At 39.5% G+C, this 17,930-nt stretch overlaps 1 protein-coding gene across 1 annotated transcript in view; it reads right to left on the bottom strand.

Moving 5' to 3' along the window:
* TXNDC12 (thioredoxin domain containing 12) overlaps positions 1–17,857 on the bottom strand; it is a 32,527-nt gene extending 14,670 nt beyond the window's left edge. The window contains exon 1 of the mRNA XM_046021563.1: positions 17,623–17,857. Coding sequence (XP_045877519.1) covers positions 17,623–17,719 — 97 coding nt within the window. The 5' untranslated portion in view covers positions 17,720–17,857. The remainder of the gene's footprint in view (positions 1–17,622) is intronic.
* Between the last annotated feature and the right edge of the window lie 73 nt (positions 17,858–17,930).

Here is a 17,930-nt window from a genome sequence, read left to right as displayed (position 1 = left end):
CTCTGCCTACTTGTGATCTCTGTCAAATAAATAAGTAAAATCTTAAAAAATATATTTATTGAGTAAATGAATCTTATTTAGGCCATAACATGGAAATGACTTAATTTTATATCTGGGAAATTTAAGTGATCATAATAATGTTGTCATTTATTGGTCACCTATGTGTACTTGTGTTACATACACATTATCTCATTTAAATTTGGCTTGAATAACAACACTTTCTATATTTCCCTATACTTCTGTTTTCTCATCAGTAAAATAGGTATAATAATATCTATATCTCATAAGATTGTTACTGAATATTACATAAGAAATACTATACATAGGGGTGCCTTGGTGGCTCAGTGGTTTAAGCCGCTGCCTTCGGCTCAGGTCATGATCTCAGGGTCCTGGGATCGAATCCCGCATCGGGCTCTCTGCTCGGCAGGGAGTCTGCTTCCCTCTCACTCTCTCTGCCTGCCTCTCTGCCTACTTGTGATCTCTCTCTGTCAAATAAATAAATAAAATCTTAAAAAAAAAAAAAAGAAATACTATACATATCAGTACACTGCTTAACATTTTATAAATGATCAATAAAGAGCAGCTTTGTTTGTTATACTTGACAGCTTGAGACTTCAAAGGCTCAGAGAAGTTATATAACATGTACCAGGTCACATAGCTGGTAAATGGCCATGCTGGGATTTAAACTTCAATTTTATGACATCTCAGTTATTATACTATCTTTCGGGCCTTTCTTTCCCTGAAATAAATTCAAATTTCCATCACTGTTACCACAGGGGAATTAACAGATCATCCAGATTAGCAAAGGGATGCTGTGTCCAAACTAATCATCATCACTTTTCATTCCCAATAGCAAGAGTTGCTAGCCAAGAGAAAATGTGTCATTTGCCCAGGGCCCAAAGTCTAATCCTGATGAGTCAATGATTAAGTGAGAGTGAAACTGGGAGAACTGGAAGGTGCCTAATGTGACTAATCACCACCATTCTACCTGTCAATACCTAAACTGAGGCAACTGAATCCTGCTTTGGTGGAATGCCGAACTAGATAGTCTGGAGGGATAGTCACCTACAAAACAATAAAATCCTGACAAAATGGACCTTCAGAATGTGCTCACTGGGCTTACAGTGATAAACACAAAATAAGCTAAAACCAGATGAGGAATAGTGAGCGACAAGCAAAAGGGAAGACTGATCTGAAGATAAAGCATTACAATAGAGCAAAATGGAGGAGATAAATCTGAGACTCAATATTAACCAACTCAAAAAAGACTAAAGTGATTACACCCCCAGGTTTCCAGATGAATTAAATGCCAAGTCTTTCTACAGGAAAGTACTTCCCTATTTAGGCTTCCAGAATAGCCACAGATAAACAATTACGAGTTCACAATACACTAGATCCCCACGCATGTGAGAAAATAAGCCACCACAATTAAGAATCAGCAAAAGCAACAAATAGATTTAGACTCTTAAGGACTTCCAGTATTAGAATTGTCAGCCACAGGATATAAAATAACTACATTTGAACATCTGAAGAAATAACACAAGGGATCACAAAAATGGGAATGCAACACAGGGAATGAATAGGCAAAATCTGTAAGGCACCAAACAGAACTTTCTATAGGAGTGCCTGGTGGTTCGTTCAGTGGAGAATCTGACCCTTGGTCTCAGGGTTATGAGTTCAAGTCCCACATTGGGCTTGGAGCCCACTTTAAAAAAAATGGGCAGGGGGTCCTCGGTAGCTCAGTTGGTTATGTGTCTGGCTCTTGATTTCAGCTCAGGTCATGATCTTAGGTCGTAAGATTGAGCTCCACGCTGGGCATACAGTCGGCCTGGGATTCTCTCTTTCCCTTTCCCTTTGCTCCTCCCTGCCTCCCTTTCTCTCTGTCTCAAAAAAAAAGGAGGGGGGTGTGTGGGAGCGCCTGGGTGGCTCAGTGGGTTAAAGCCTCTGCCTTTGGCTCAGGTCATGATCTCAGGGTCCTGGAATCGAGCCCCACATTGGGCTCTCTGCTCGGTGGGAAGCCTGCTTCTCTCTCTCTCTCTCTCTCTCTCTCTCTGCCTGCCTCCTGCCTACTTTGTGATCTCTGTCTGTCAAATAAATAAATAAATAAATCTTTTAAAAAAAAGAAAGAAAAGAAAAATCTTGAAATATAAAATCAATGGACATTCAGTAATAAAAAGAAATGAGCTATTAAGTCACAAAAAGGCACAGAGGAAACTTAAATGCATATTGCTAACTGAACAATGTCAACATGAAAAGTCTATATATGATTCCAACTACATGACATTCTGAAAGTAAAAAGATCAGTGGTTGCCAGGGGTTCACAAGTGAGGGAGGGATGAGTAGGTGGAACATAGAATTTTTATAGCAGTGAAACTATTCTGTATGTTCTGTAATGGCAGATATATGTTATTATGGACTAAATTGTGTGTACCCCACCAAATTGGTATGTTGAAGTCCTAAACCACATACCTTAGAATATTATTATATTTGGAGACAGAGTTTTTCAAGAGGTAATTAAATTGAAATGAGGTCATTAGTGTGGGCGTTAGTCCATTTTAACTGCTTTCCTTCTACAAAGAGATTAGGACATAGACACATATAAAGGGAAGATCACGTGAAGACACAGAAAGACAGCCATCTACAAGAAACCAATCCTTCCAACCACTTGATCTTGAACTTCTAGTCTCCAGAATTTGAGAAAATAAATTTCTGTTGTTTAACCGAGTCTGTAGAATTTGTTATGGCACCCCTAGCAATTTCATATATATCTCATTATACACTTTTCAAAATGCATAGAATGTACAGCACAAAGGTGAACCCTAATGTAAACCATGGACTTTAGTTAATAATAATGTATCAAGGGGCGCCTGGGTGGCTCAGTGGATTGAGCTGCTGCCTTCGGCTCAGGTCATGATTTCAAGGTCCTGGGATTGAGCCCCGCATCGAGCCCCGCATCGGGCTCTCTGCTCCACAGGGAGCCTGCTTCCTTCTCTCTCTCTGCCTGCCTCTTTGCCTACTTGTGATCTCTCTCTCTGTCAAATAAATAAATAAAATCTTAAAAAAAAAAAGTATCAATACTGGATCATCAATTTTAACAAACGTACCATGCAAATGTAAGATGTTAATAACAGGGAAAACTGGGGGTGGTGAAAGTGAGGGCTTACATGGGAACTCTATTCTCACCTCAATTTTTTTATAGACTGTTCAAAAAATAAATTCTGTAACTTAAAAAAAATTCCAATGGAGGGATGCCTGGCTGACTCAGTTGGAAGAGTGAGCAATTCTTGATCTCGGGGTTGTGAGTTTGAGCCCCATTGTGGGGTATAGAGATTTAAAATATTAAACTTTTTTTAATAAATCAACTTTAAAAAAAATGTTTTAAAACAATTCAATGGATAGGCTGAAAGAGCAAATTAGAGATAAGTGGAGAGATAAATCAAAGCTATCCAGACTACAGCAAAGAGAGATAAGAAGATAGAAAATGTGAAGAGGTCAAGAAGTATTGAGTAGACGAAGAAAGCTAGTATAAAAATGTTGGAGTTTCAGGAGCACCTCAGTAGCTCAGTCAGTTGAGCATCAGACTCTTGAATTTGGCTCAGGTCATGATCTCAGGGTCGTACTAGAAGGTGGGTAGAGGTAATTATGACAATTTTTGAAAGTCTTCTTCCAACTGCTTCTGTTTTCTGTTACACAGGAAGCATAGTCACCTGGTGAGAGCAAAGACTGTGGAGGAAGTACTGGGAAATACTTCCCAAGACAAAGGGAAATATGAAATAATCCCCTTGGAGAGAAGAAACAGAGAAACTAAAAGAATGAATAAAGGGCATATTTCAGGAAGAAAATGATTCCAGAAGAAAACCTAGATACAAGGAATAGTGAGCAAATACACTGACAAACATGTAGATAAATCTAAATATTATCTATACAAAGAATGCTAATGGTCAATTTGTAGAGTTAAAAGACAAAAGTAAAGTCCTGAATACCTGCTTGTAAGTAAAGGGGAGGTAACTTAAGTTGAAATGTTTTAAGACCCTCTTACCATTGGAGGGTTAAGATATTAATGTTAGATTTTATAAGTATGCAAGTAAAATTTCAAAAATAACACCTAAGGGGCCTGGGTGGCTCAGCTGTTAAGCGGCTGTCTTCAGCTCAGGTCATGATCCTGGGGTCCTGGGATCGAGCCCCACGTCAGGCTCTCTGTTCCACAGGAAGCCTGCTTCTCCTTCTCCCACCCCCCTGCTTGTGTTTCCTCTCTCACTGTGTTACTCTCTCTGTCAAATTAATAAACAAAATCTTAAAAAAAAAAAGTAACTACCAAAAGAACAGAACTAGAGTGCCAGCTTTGAAACTAATAATGGAGATAAAACAAAAAAGAACAATAAAATACTCAACCCCTAAAGAAAAGGGAAGAAAAAAGGCACAAAGCTTGGAAAAAATGCAGTGCAAACTGGATGAAAGAAATAAGACCAGCTCTGTCAGGATGCCTGGGTGGCTCAATCGGTTCAGTGTCCAACTCTTGATTTCGGTTCAGGTCATGATCTCAGGGTTGTGAGATGGAGCCCTGTGTCAGACTGCACACTCAGAGCAAAGTCTGCTTGTCCCTCTCCCTCTGCTCCTCCCCCCAGCCCTCGTGCTCTCTCTTAAATAAATAAATAAATAAAATCTTTTTAAAAGCTTTTTAAAAAACAGCTCTGTTAATAATCACATAAAAATAAATAGACTAAACTTATTTAGTTATTTATTTATTTAACTTATTCAGTTAAAGTTAAGAGAAATTGTCAGAATTTAGTTAAAAAACAAAACAAAAAACTACCCTATAATGTAAGAGCATCTAAAACAGGAACTTGAAAAAGTTCAAAGTAAGTTGATTGAAACTATGTATTGGGCAAATGTCACCCAAGAGAAAGTCAGAGAAGCTAGATTAGTATCAGGTAAAATTAAATTTCTCCATATATCTGAGCTGCTCAGAAGCTAGCTGACAGAGCTAAAAGTCATAGGAGGTTTTACTAAGAGACACCCTATTCAAGCACCATTCAGTAGAACTTTCTACATTGATGAAAATGTTCTATATCTACACTATTCACGATAGCCACTAGCCACAAGTAGCTACTGAATACCAGAAATGTGGCTGACACAACTTAAGAGATGAATTTATAATTTTAATTAATTTAAAACTTAGGAGTGACATGTGGCTAGTGCTACTTTATTAGGAAGCACAAACTTAGAGATTAGTGCAATCCTCTCATATTAGGAAGGCCTAGAAAAAAGAGAAAAGGCTACCCAAAAACTACATAGTAAGCCACAACCAAAATTTAGGTCTCCTGATTACTAATTAACATGTTTTCCCAGTGATCCAACATGTGCATAGCTGCCCTACTGCATTATCCCTAAGAGTAAGCCTAGAGGTATAGTTTGAAACAATTCACCTGGAAAGGACCTGCAGTTCCACCGGGACAAAGACATCTGAAAGTCAGTGCAACAAGCCCTTCCACCACAAGATTAGCAAGAACATCTGGCTAAAACCAACTTTAACAAACACACAGAACTGCAAAACTCCAGCATGAAAGGAAAATAGTATTATATATATATATATCTACCTCAGTTTTTCCCCCCACAATTCTTTAGTCTTTCAATTTTAATTTTTTTGGTTCTCTTTCCTTTTTCAACCAATATCTTATTTTATCAACTCTTTTTAAAAATCTTTATTAATTTTAATTTTTGCACTTAAAGTCTATCCTTTCATTGTATTTCATTTTATTTTTGTATATATAGAAGTTTTTCTTTCTTTACAATTTTGGCATGTAGTTTCTTCCAACAAACAGACCAAAAATACACTCAGGATATAGTGTATTGCTCTGTTCTGTTCACCTGCCTGTTTCTATTCCTTTTTTTTTTTTTTTTTTTGTCTTTTAATTTTCATTTTTACAGTTACATTCTATTCTTTCACTATATTTAATTTTATGTTTGTACATACATAAGTTTTTCTTTCTTTACAATTTTGGGATCCAGTTCTCTAACAAAAAGACCAAAATACACACAGGATCCAGTGTATTGCTCTGTTCTCTTCATCTGTCTGATTATAGTCTCTTTTTATTTTTTTATTTATTTTTTTCAATTTCGTGTCTCTTCTGATTTGTTTGGTGTATACTTCTCCAGGGTTGTTGTTGCCATTTTAGTATTTTTGTTTTCTTGCTCATCTATTCTACTCTGGACAGGATGACAAGATGGAAAAACTTACCTCAAAAAAGAGAACAAGAGGCAGTACTGACTGCTAGGGACCTAATCAGTATGGATTTATTATATGGAATTATTAGTCAGATTCAGAACTAGAGTTCAGAATGACGATTATAAAGATACTAGTTGGGCTTGGGGCAACTGGGTGGCTCAGTGGGTTAAAGCCTCTGCCTTCGGCTCAGGTCATGGTCCCAGGGTCCTGGGATCGAGCCCTGCATCGGGCTCTCTGCTCAGCAGGGAGCCTACTTCCTCCTCCCCTCTCTCTGCCTGCCTCTCTGCCTACTTGTGATCTCTGTCTTTCTGTCAAATAAATAAATAATCTTTAAAAAAAAAATAAAGATACTAGGTGGGGTTGAAAAAACCATAAAAGACACTAGAGAATCTCTTTCTTGAGAAATAGAAGAACTAAAATCACAAAAAGTCAAAATCAAACAGGCTTTTAATGAGATGCAATAAGAAAATGGAAGTTCTAACTACTAGGATATATGAGGCAGAAGAGAGAATTAGTGATATGGTAGACCAAATGATGGAGAGTAAAGAAGCTGAGAGAGAGATAAACAATTACTGGATCCTGAGGGGAGAATTTGTGAGATAATGATACTATAAAGCTAAAAAATATTAGAATAATTGGGATCCTAGAATATGAAAGAGAGAGGGGGGCATACTGGAGCAACTTATAGCAGAGAACTTCCCTAATCTGTGGCAGGAAACAGGCATGCAAGTCCAGGAGGCACAGAGAACCCCCCTCAAAAACTTAAAAAAAAAAAAAAAATAGGTCAATACCCTAACATATAATAGTGTTACGTGCAAATCTCAGAGACAAAGAGAAAATCCTGAAAGCAGCTCGGGACAAGAGGTCCATAACCTACAAGGGTAGAAACATTCGACCAGCAGTAGGCCAAACCACAGAGACCTGGCAGACCAGGAAGGACTGGCAGGATAAATTCAGGATGCTGAATGAGAAAAATATGAACCAAGAATTCTTTATTGAGTAATGATGTCATTCAAAATAGAAGGAGAGATAAAAAGGACAAACAGAAACTAAAAGAATTTGTGATCACTAAACTAGCCCTGCAAGAAATATTAAAAGGGATCCCTTAAGTGAAGAGAGAGCCCAAAAGTAACATAAATCAGAAAAGAACAGAGACAATCTACAGTAACAGGTATACTTTGTATTACTTTACAGGTAATATAATGGCATTAAATTCATATCTTTCAATAGTTACTCTGAATGTAAATGGGCTAAATGCCCCAATCAAAAGACACAGGGTATCAGATTGGATAAAAAAGAAGGACCCATTGATATGCTGTATGCAAGAGACTCATTTTTAGACCCAAAGACACCTCCAGATTTAAAGTGAGGGGGTGGAAACCATTTATCATGCTAATGGACCTCAAAAGAAAGCTGTAGTAGCAATCCTCATGTCAGACAAACTAGATTTTAAACGAAAAACTGTAGTAAGAGATGTAGAGGGACACTATATCATACTTAAAAGGTCTATCCAACAAGAAGATCTAACAATTTTAAATAGTTATGCCCTCAACATGGGAGCAGCCAATTATAAAAACCAATTAATAACCAAAGTAAGAAAACACACTGATAATAATACATTAATAGTAGGGGACTTCAGCACCCCATTCACAGCAATGGACAAATCATCTAAGAAGATCAACCAGGAAACAAGGGCTTTGAATGACACACTGGACCAGATGGACTTCACAGATATATTCAGAACATTCCATCCTAAAACAACAGAATACTCATTCTTCTCAAATGCACATAGAACATTCTCCAGAATAGATCACATACTGGGTCACAAACCAGGTCTCAACTGATACCAAAAGACTGAGATTATTCTCTGCACATTTTCAGATCACAGTGGTCTGAAACTTGAACTCAATCACAGGAGAAAATTTGGAAGGAACTCAAACACTTGGAGGTTAAAGAGGATCCTGCTAAAGAATGAATGGGTGAATGAGGAAATTAAAGAAGAATTTTTAAAATTTGAGGAAACTAGGGGCGCCTGGGTGGCTCAGTGGGTTAAGGCCTCTGCCTTCGGCTCAGGTCGTGATCCCAGGGTCCTGGGATCGGGCCCCGCATCGGGCTCTCTGCTCAGTGGGGAGCCTGCTTCCCTTCCTCTCTCTCTGTCTGCCTCTCTGCCTATCTGTGATCTCTGTCTGTCAAATAAATAAATAAAATCTTAAAAAAAATTTTTTTTTGAGGAAACTAATGAGAATGAAAACACATTGGTTCAAAACCTCTGGGATAGGGGCGCCTGGGTGGCTCAGTGGATTAAGCCGCTGCCTTCGGCTCAGGTCATGATCTCAGGGTCCTGGGATCGAGCCCCGCATCGGGCTCTCTGCTCTGCAGGGAGCCTGCTTCCTCCTCTCTCTCTGCCTGCCTCTCTGCCTACTTGTGACCTCTCTCTTTGTGAAATAAATAAATAAAATCTTAAAAAAAAAAAAAAAACCTCTGGGATACAGCAAAGGCAGTGCTAAGAGGGAAGTACATTGCAATACAAGACTGTCTCAAAAAATTAGAAAAATCCCAAATACACAAGCTAACTTTACACCTAAAGGACCTGGAGAAAGAACAGCAAATAAAGCCTAAACCCAGCAGAAGAGAAATAATAAAGATTAAAGCAAAAATCAGTGAAATAGAAACCAAAAGAACAACAGAACAGATCAACAAAACTAAGAGCTGGTTCTTTGAAAGAATTAATAAGGTCAATAAACCCCTGGCAATCAAAAAGAAAAGAGAAAGGACCCAAATAAATAAAATCATGACTGAAAGAGGAGAGATCACAACCAACACCAAAGAAATACAATCAATTATAAGAACATATTATGAGTAACTATATGCCAACGAATTAGGCAATCTTGTACTTTGGTAGTTTACACTTACCAAAACTGAACCAGGAACAAATAGCAAACCTGAACGGACCCATAGCCAGCAAGGAAATTGAAGCAGTAATAAAAAATCTCCCAACAAACAAGAGTCCAGGACAGGATGGCTTTCCAGGGGAATTCTACCAAACACTTAAAGAAGAATCAATACCTATTCTTCTGAAACTGTTTCAGAAAATAGAAATGGAAGGAAAACTTCCAAACTCTTTCTATGAGGCCAGGATTACCTTGATCCTAAAACCAGAGACCCCACCAAAAAGGAGAATTACAGATCCCTGATGAACACGGATGCAAAAATTCTCACCAAGATATCAGCCAGTAGGATCCAACAGTACATTTTTAAAAAATATTTTATTTATTTATTTGACACAGAGAGAGAGAGAGCGCACACAGGAAAGGGAGCAGCAGAGGAAGAAGCAGGATCCCCACTGAGCAGAGAGCCTAAAGCGGGGGCTTGGTCCTGGCCTGAGCCAAAGGCAGATGCTTAACCAACTAAGCCACCCAGGCACCCCAGGATCCAACAATACGTTAAATTATTCACCACAACCAAGTGGGATTTACTCCTGGGCTGCAAGGGTGGTTCAACATCTGCAAATCAAGCAACGTGATACACTACATAAATAAAATAGAGGACAAGAACCATATGATCCTCTCAACAGATGCAGAAAACACATCTGACAAAGTATAGCAGGCTTTCTTGATTAAAACTCTTAACAGAATAAGGATAGAGGGATAAAATATCATAAAAGCCATATGAAAAGCCCACAGTGAATATCATTCTCAATGGGGAAAAACTGAGAGCTTTTTCCCTAAGGTCAGGCAGACAACAGGGGTGTCTACTCTCACCACTGTTGTTCAACATAGTACTAGAAGTCCTAGCCTCAGCAATTAGACAACAAAAAGAAATAAAAGGCCTCTGAACTGGCAAAGAAGCCAAACTCTCACTCTTTGTAGATGACATGATACTCTGTGGAAAACCCCAAAAAGACTCCACCCCAAAATTGCTAGAACTCATATAGGAATTTGGCAAAGTGTCAGGATATAAAATCAATGCACAGAAATCAGCTACATTTCAGGGTGCTGGGTGGCTCAGTGGGTTAAAGCCTCTGCCTTCAGCTCAGGTCATGATCCCAGGGTCCTGGGATCGAGCCCCACATCAGGCTCTCTGCTCAGCGGGGAGCCTGCTTCCCTTCCCCTCTCACTGCCTGCCTCTCTGCCTACTTGTGATCTGTCTGTCAAATAAATAAATAAAATCTTAAAAAAAAAATCAGCTGCATTTCTATACATTAGCAATGAGACAGAAAAAAGAGAAATTAAGAAGTCAATCTGTACCAACTGCACCAAAAACCATAAGCTACCTAGGAATAAACCTAACCACAGAGGCAAAGGATCTGTACTCAGAAAACTAGAGAATACTCATGAAAGATATTGAGGAAGACACAAAGAAATGTTAAAATGTTCCATGCTCACAGATTGGAAGAACAAATATTGTTAAAATGTCTATGCTACCTAGAGCAATCTACACATTCAATGCAATCCCTATCAAAATACTATCAACTTTTTCCATAGCTGGAACAAATAATCCTAAACTTTGTAGGAACCAGAAAAGACCCCAAATAGCCCAAGGAAGGTTCAAAAAGAAAACCAAAGCTGGTGGCATCACAATTCTGGACTTTAAGCTCTACTACAGAGCTGTAAGCATCAAAACAGTATGGTACTAGCACAAAAACAGACACATAGACCCATGAAACAGAATAGAGAACCCAGAGATGGACTCTCAATTCTACGGTCAACTAATTTCGACAAAGTAGGAAAGAAAATTCAATGGAAAAAGACAGTCTCTTCAACAAATGGTGTTGGAAAATTGGACAGCCACATGCAGAAGAATGAAACTGCACCATTTTCTTATACCACACACAAAAATAGATTCAAATGGATGAAAGACCTGTATGTGAGACAGGAATCCATCAAAATCCTTGAGTAGAACACAGGCAGCAACCTCTTCAACCTTGGCCACAGCAACTTCTTGCTAGACACATCTCCAAAGGCAAGGGGAAACAAAGGCAAAAATGAACTACTGGGACTTCATCAAGATAAGAAGCTTTTTGCACAGCAAAGGAAACAGTTGACAAAATCAAAAGACAACTGACAGAATGGGAGCAGATATTTGCAAATGACATATCAGATAAAGAGCTAGTATCCAAAATCTATAAAGATTTATCAAACTAAACACCCAAAGAATAAATAATCTAATCAAGAAATGGGCAGAAGACATGAACAGACATTTCTGCAAAGAAGATATCCAAATGACCAACATGAAAAAATATGCCATATTACTAGGCATCAGGGAAATACAAATCAAAACCACAATGAGATACCACCTCACACCAGTCAGAATGGCTAAAATTAACAACTCAGGTTAACTTGGGTGAGGATGCAGAGAAAGGGGAACCCTCTTACACTGTTGGTGGGAATGCTAACTGGTGCAGCCACTCTGGAAAACAGTATGGAGGTTGCTCAAAAAGTAAAAAACAGAGCTACTCTACAACCAAGCAATTGCACTATTGGGTATTTACCCCAAATATATAAATATAGTGATCCAAAGGGGCACCTGTGCCCAATATTTATAGTAGCAATGTCCAACTACAGAAAGAGCCTAGATGTCCATCAAAAGATGAATGGATAAAGAAGATGTGGTATATATATATATATATATATACTCTGCAGCCATCATAAAAACCAAAATCTTAACTTTTGCAACGACATGGATGGCACTACAGGGTAATATACTAAGTGAAAGTAGTTAAGCAGAGAAAGACAATTATCATATGATATCTCTGATAGGAGGAATTTGAGAAGCAGGGCGAGGGGTAGGGAAGAAAAAAATGAAACAAGATGGGATCGGGAGGGAGACAAACCATAAGAGACTCTTAATCTCATGAAACAGACTGAGGGTTGCTGGAGGGTGGAGGGTAGGGATAGGGTGGCTGGGTGATGGACATTGGGGAGGGTATGTGCTATGGTGAATGCTGTGAAGTGTGTAAACCTGGCGATTCACAGACCTGTACCCGTGGGGCTAATAATACATTATATATTAATAAAAAATAAAAAATTTTTGAAAAAAGATGTGGCATATCTACCTATCTATCTCTCTATCTATATATGTACACACACAATGGAATACTACTCAGCCATCAAAAAATGAAATCTGGCCATTTGCAATGACATGGATGGAACTAGAGAGTATTATGCTAAGCAAAATAAGTCAATCAGAGAAAGACATTTATCATATGATCTCACTCATATGTGGAATTTAAGAAACAAAGCAGAGGATCATAGGGGAAGAGAGGATAAAATAAAACAAGACAAGAGGGAGACAAATCATAAAAGACTCTTAATCATAGGGAACACACTGAGGGTTGCTAGTTGGGAGAGGGGTTAGGAAGATGGGGTAACTAGGTGATGGACATTAAGGAGGGCATGTAAGGTAATGAGCACTGGGTATTATATAAGACTGATGAATCACTGAACTCTACCTCTGAAACTAATAATACATTATATTTTAATTAATCAAATATAAATAATAATAATTTTTTAAAGTACATTGGAACTTTTCATAATAGTGGTAATCACCACTATCATTTTTTGAATGTTTACTTTGTGATAATCACAATAATACAATGATAACAACAATAATATTAATAATGACTAACATTCATATGGCATTCATTATATGCCAGGTACTGTTTTCTATGCTTTTACATATAATATCTTACCTTCAACATAAATTTATGAGGTAGAAACTCCAATTATCCCCATTTTACAGATATGGAAGCTGAAGTTAAACAGCTTGCCCAAGGTTACACTGCTAATAAATTGCAGAGCTAGGATTAGAACCTAGGTGATAAGGTTCTAGAGTCTGTACTTTAATCACACACTAGTATACTGCCTTTTTAGCAAAGGTTAAATGAACAAATGAATGAATATGGCCTCACCAACAAGGAATGAAAACCCCAGCTTCAGATCTAGAAAACCAGGTGCTCTTGTTTTCCTTTCAAAATAACTTGAAGGGGTAGAGTGTTAACCTTGTTACTAAAATCATCTACTTCGGTCACCTGGGTGGCTCAGTCAGTTAAGCGTCTGCTTTCAGCCCAGGTCATAATTTCAGGATCCAGGGACTGAGTCCCCCGTGAGGCTACTTGCTCATAGGGAGCTTGCTCCTGCCTGCTGCTCCCCCAGCTTGTGCTCTCTCTCTCTCCCTGTCAAATAAATAAGTAAAATCTGGGGTGCCTGGGTTGCTCAACGGGTTAAGCTGCTGCTTTTGGCTCAGGTCATGACTCCAGGGTCCTGGGATCGAGTCCCGCGTTGGGCTCTCTGCTCAGCAGGGAGCCTGCTTCCCTCTCATTCTCTCTGCCTGCCTCTTTGCCTACTTGTGATCTCTCTCATCAAATAAATAAATAAAATCTTTAAAAAAAAAAAAGTAAAATCTTAAAAAAAAAAAAAATCACCTACTTTCCTGACACCACCCATGCATACACACATGCCAACGTGGAGCACTGGAAGACAATCCAAGTTCCTCAAGTGTCACATGCACAGCCACTTTACGCCGCTATCTGCAAAGCTAAAGGCTCCCACATCCAGTTGCCCTTCCCCTAAAACATTAATTTTCGAGGGAGGGAGGGAGGGGAAAGGGACCACTTCTAAACACAGCATTTACAGAGTTCCCAAGTCCTTCATCTTAAAATTGTTTTCATGAATGTATTAAAGACATCAGAAAAGTATTACCTGCCCCTTCCCGGGCTAACGAAACAAAAGGTCAAGTGCCAGAGCTGGCAGTCAAGCCTCTAAAACAAGCAACACTGTACCTGAGAGGTAGAATAACACAGTGGCTAAAAAAGGAGAGTCCCTCTGCAGCGGAGCAGACCTGGGCTGGAAGTGTAGTTCCATCCTCTGACTATTTTCATAAATGCAAAATATGACTAACAAATCATCCCATAGGGTTATTGTGACTGTGCACAGTGTAGAAGGTAAATACTTCTCATGTGCCAAATTTTTATTCCAGAGACTGACAAAGTCATCCATCTCTGTTTCAGGCTGGAGAGCACATGAACGGCCCCCATTAACAGCCTTCTTGTTTCTCCTGTGAAGTCTTCAAAAGAGTTTCTGCAGTCAGAGGCAGGAATGGTGTACTGGTTAAAAGCACAACCTCTAGGATTTCTATGCCAGAGAGTCCATTTACTGGCTGTGTGACACCCCCCACCCCCACTTACCACATTTTAGGTTCTTCATCTGTGAAATGAGGATGATGAGAAAAAGTATTACCCATCTTAGAGGGTTATCATGAGGATTAAACCAGTCAAAACATGAAAAATGCACAGTACAGTGCCTGGAATATAGTGAATGTACAGAAAATGTTAGTCATTACAACTCCCCCATTGGTGACACATTCCAAATTTTTATGACACAGAGAACAACAAAATTATAGTTGACCCTTAACAGCATGGGTTTGAACTGCATGAATCTACTTATACAAGGATTTTTTTTTTTACAGTACAGTACTATATATTTTCTCTTCCTTACGATTTTCTTAATTTTCTTTTCTCTAGGTTACTTTATTATATAAAAATAGAATATAATACATATAACATAAAAATATGTGTTAATTGATTATGTTATTGGTAAGGCTTCTGGTCAACAGAAAGCTATCATAAAGTTCTGGAGGAGTTATATGCTGATTGAATATGGGGTGTGGGGAGATCAACACCCCTAACCCCTGTGTTGCTCAAGAGTCAACTGTATTTGAGAACATTATGTTAGAGCTGGAAGGACTCTTTGGAATTATATACAGTTCAATACTCTCAGTCAGTAAAGAGTCTCCAGGGAAGACCAGAGCTGGCTACCTGATCTGACCAGCATTAAAAAGCAGGCCTCCTGATTCCCATCCAGTGCTCACAGCACACCACCATACTTCCTGTTGTTAATGAAAAAGTAGGGTCTTTTAGTCTCTCCTCTCTGCAAACCAACAGGCCATCTTCTGGAAACATTTGGGAAGAAATCTTAACTATCAAGATTTTCAGGAACCCTGCTTCAGCTAACACATTTTGGGGGGGTGGGGTAGGTGGGCTATAATTTATTTCCAAAGAATCCATACCCAAGAGACACAAAAAACCAAAATTTTGAAAAATTATTAATTCCTTTCAGAACAAATAAATATTCTCCCTTGGGAGGACGTAATAATACTAACTAAATACTTTCTAAATTTGTAACATGATATGAAGTGCCTATCATTTTTTTCACTTAATCCTCACAACACAGCCCTCCTGCCTCAAGTCCCCCCCCCAGCCTCCTACAGTTACCCGGTATTCCTCTGCTCCCAGTACATACACAGCCTACGCAATTGCTTGCTTACTTGTCTGACATTCTTCAGACTATAGGCTGAAAAAAGACAGGGATCTCAATGATCAGGTACCATTCATTCATTTCTTCTTCTGACAACTCTTCCTGAGCATGAATGAGACACAAATGGTCCCAGCTTACATGGCAGACTATACTTGCAATATCTCTCACTCCATGTGCTTTTTCTTACAAAGTTACCTCAACATTCCTTCCATGGGTGTCCTTCCTCTTGAACATGCCCTTACAGTAGAAGCGATGCTATGTGACTTTGTAAGGCTAGATAACAAAAATGCAACGCATTTCCTCTTTGTTCTCTTGGGGCGGGCACTCTCAGAATCCAGCTGTCATAACCCAAGGAAGCCCACAAGACCACAGGGAGAAGTAACCTGCTCAGCTGAGGCCCCAGACACAGAACCAAGGGACATACCTTTCCCACCATGCCTTGTTTGAATTCCTGACCCATAGAATCATGAGCATAATAAAACGATTTCCTTATATCACTAAATTTGTGTGTAGTTTATTATGCAGCAATGGCAATTGGAACAACCACACATGACTTAATGTCTAACAAGGAATAAATATACTAAATAGGTGACTCCAAGATACTGCCTACACCTAACAGTAATAAATTGCTTGTGGAGTATCTGAGGTAGTTATTATTATGCTCATTTTACAGATGAAGAACCGAGCTTTGAAAGATTAAGCAACTTGTCCTAAGCATCTCACATGGTCAATAGCAGAATGAAATAAAACTCAAATCTACATTCACATTCCTAACATCATATTCTGTCTCCCTTGGTACTTACAATTTTGTGCTAAATATATAGTAATCTGTTTTACAATGGGATTGTCAGTATTGAAAACATTCTGGCCCAGTAGAATTCACCAAGCGGTTTCATCACTGAGATGGAAACCTACATATCACCTTCTCAGAGAAGCCTTCTTTGGCTTCTAGCTCATGTAATGCTGGCTCCCTTAACCTCCCCAGCCATCCTACCTCATCACAGTTTCACTTTCTTCATGGCACTTATCCCTAGCAGAAATTACCTTGCTTCTTAATTTGTTCTTGTTCATGTGTCCACTCTCTGTATCTCTCACTTAAATATAAACTTTGTGAGAACAGGAACCTTATCTGTCCTGTCCACTGCTATATCCCTAGTGCCTAGGGCAGTGCCTGGAATACAGCAGGGGTTCAAAATTTAATTATTTGCTGGGGTGACTGTATTCAGGCACACTGAATGTCCACCCAATTCATCACCTACCAATAAATATGCAAATAGGGAGAATATAAAAGAATTTAAAACAGCAGGACTGCATCAGAATCGTTCCATCCAGTAAGGTGTATACAAAAAAAGGAAGGAGAGGGGAATCCATGCTACCACTCTTCCACTTAGCAAAAGCACAAACCCTAAGCTTCAAAGATGTAGGGAAGGGGGTGAAGTAGGGGGTCACACCTCCCACCCCCATTCATAACCACTGTTCCCTCCCTCCTCAAAAAAATACAGTTTCTTCAAATACATTGATTGAAGCATACCAAGGACAATTGTTAGTTACCCTCTAACATCAGAACTTCTACCCTTCATCTGGCCTTTCTTTATATACCAGTCACACCTTCCTGATATGTAAGTCCTAGTCTCCCCAAGACCTATACAGAGGAGGCAATAACCCAACTCTTCAGGCAAGAGGTAAGTGTGGGGATCTCAGAGCCAAGGAAAGATTTCTGTATATGCAGGTGTCCAGAGGCCCTATTTCTTCCAGAAGTGACTGAATGTTCCTGAGGACTTACCAAGTGCTAGGGACGTATGCTGGACTCTTAAACATGCTTTCCCTAATTGAAGGGTCGTTCCTTATTTCCAACCCAAGAATTTAGGGAGGCCTCCAGCACAACTTACTCATCTCAACATTCCCCAGACCCGCTATTCCCTACCCTCAAGAAATCCGCAAATCTAGGAGCGGTTAGGGAGGATAGAAAGAAACCTGGCGTGGCCGAAGAGATAGAACTGGAGGAGAATCGTGTTAGCACAAGAGGGTTATCCTGGGCTGGGCCCAGTATGAGTAAAGATTAAGATAAGAAGTTGGTCTGACCCTTTCCAAGCCCAATATGTCCATCAGAAGAGGTGACGAGAAGCAGGAAACTGAAGCCCAGCAAACAGGTGGCCCCGAGATGAGACTGCAGCTCCATAGAAGTAGATGCGAGGGGCCACTGGGCTGAGCTGACGGAAGACGGCCAGAGTGCTAGCAGAAGGTCCGCGCGGTTCCCCAAGTGAGGCTCAGCCCAACCCCTCGCGTTCCCAGATTCTCCCCCCTCCCGGCGCCTCCGTAACCCTGGAGGAAGTGATGTTAGACGGATGTGGGTGGTGCCTCCCGGGTCCGGTTTGAGATGGAGTAAGTTT

The sequence above is a fragment of the Meles meles genome, chromosome 1 (genome assembly GCF_922984935.1).
Source record: "Meles meles chromosome 1, mMelMel3.1 paternal haplotype, whole genome shotgun sequence".
Taxonomy (NCBI): Eukaryota; Metazoa; Chordata; class Mammalia; order Carnivora; family Mustelidae; genus Meles; species Meles meles.
The sequence above is the reverse complement of the archived record's forward strand: the minus strand, read 5'-3'. Positions and strand labels throughout refer to the sequence as shown.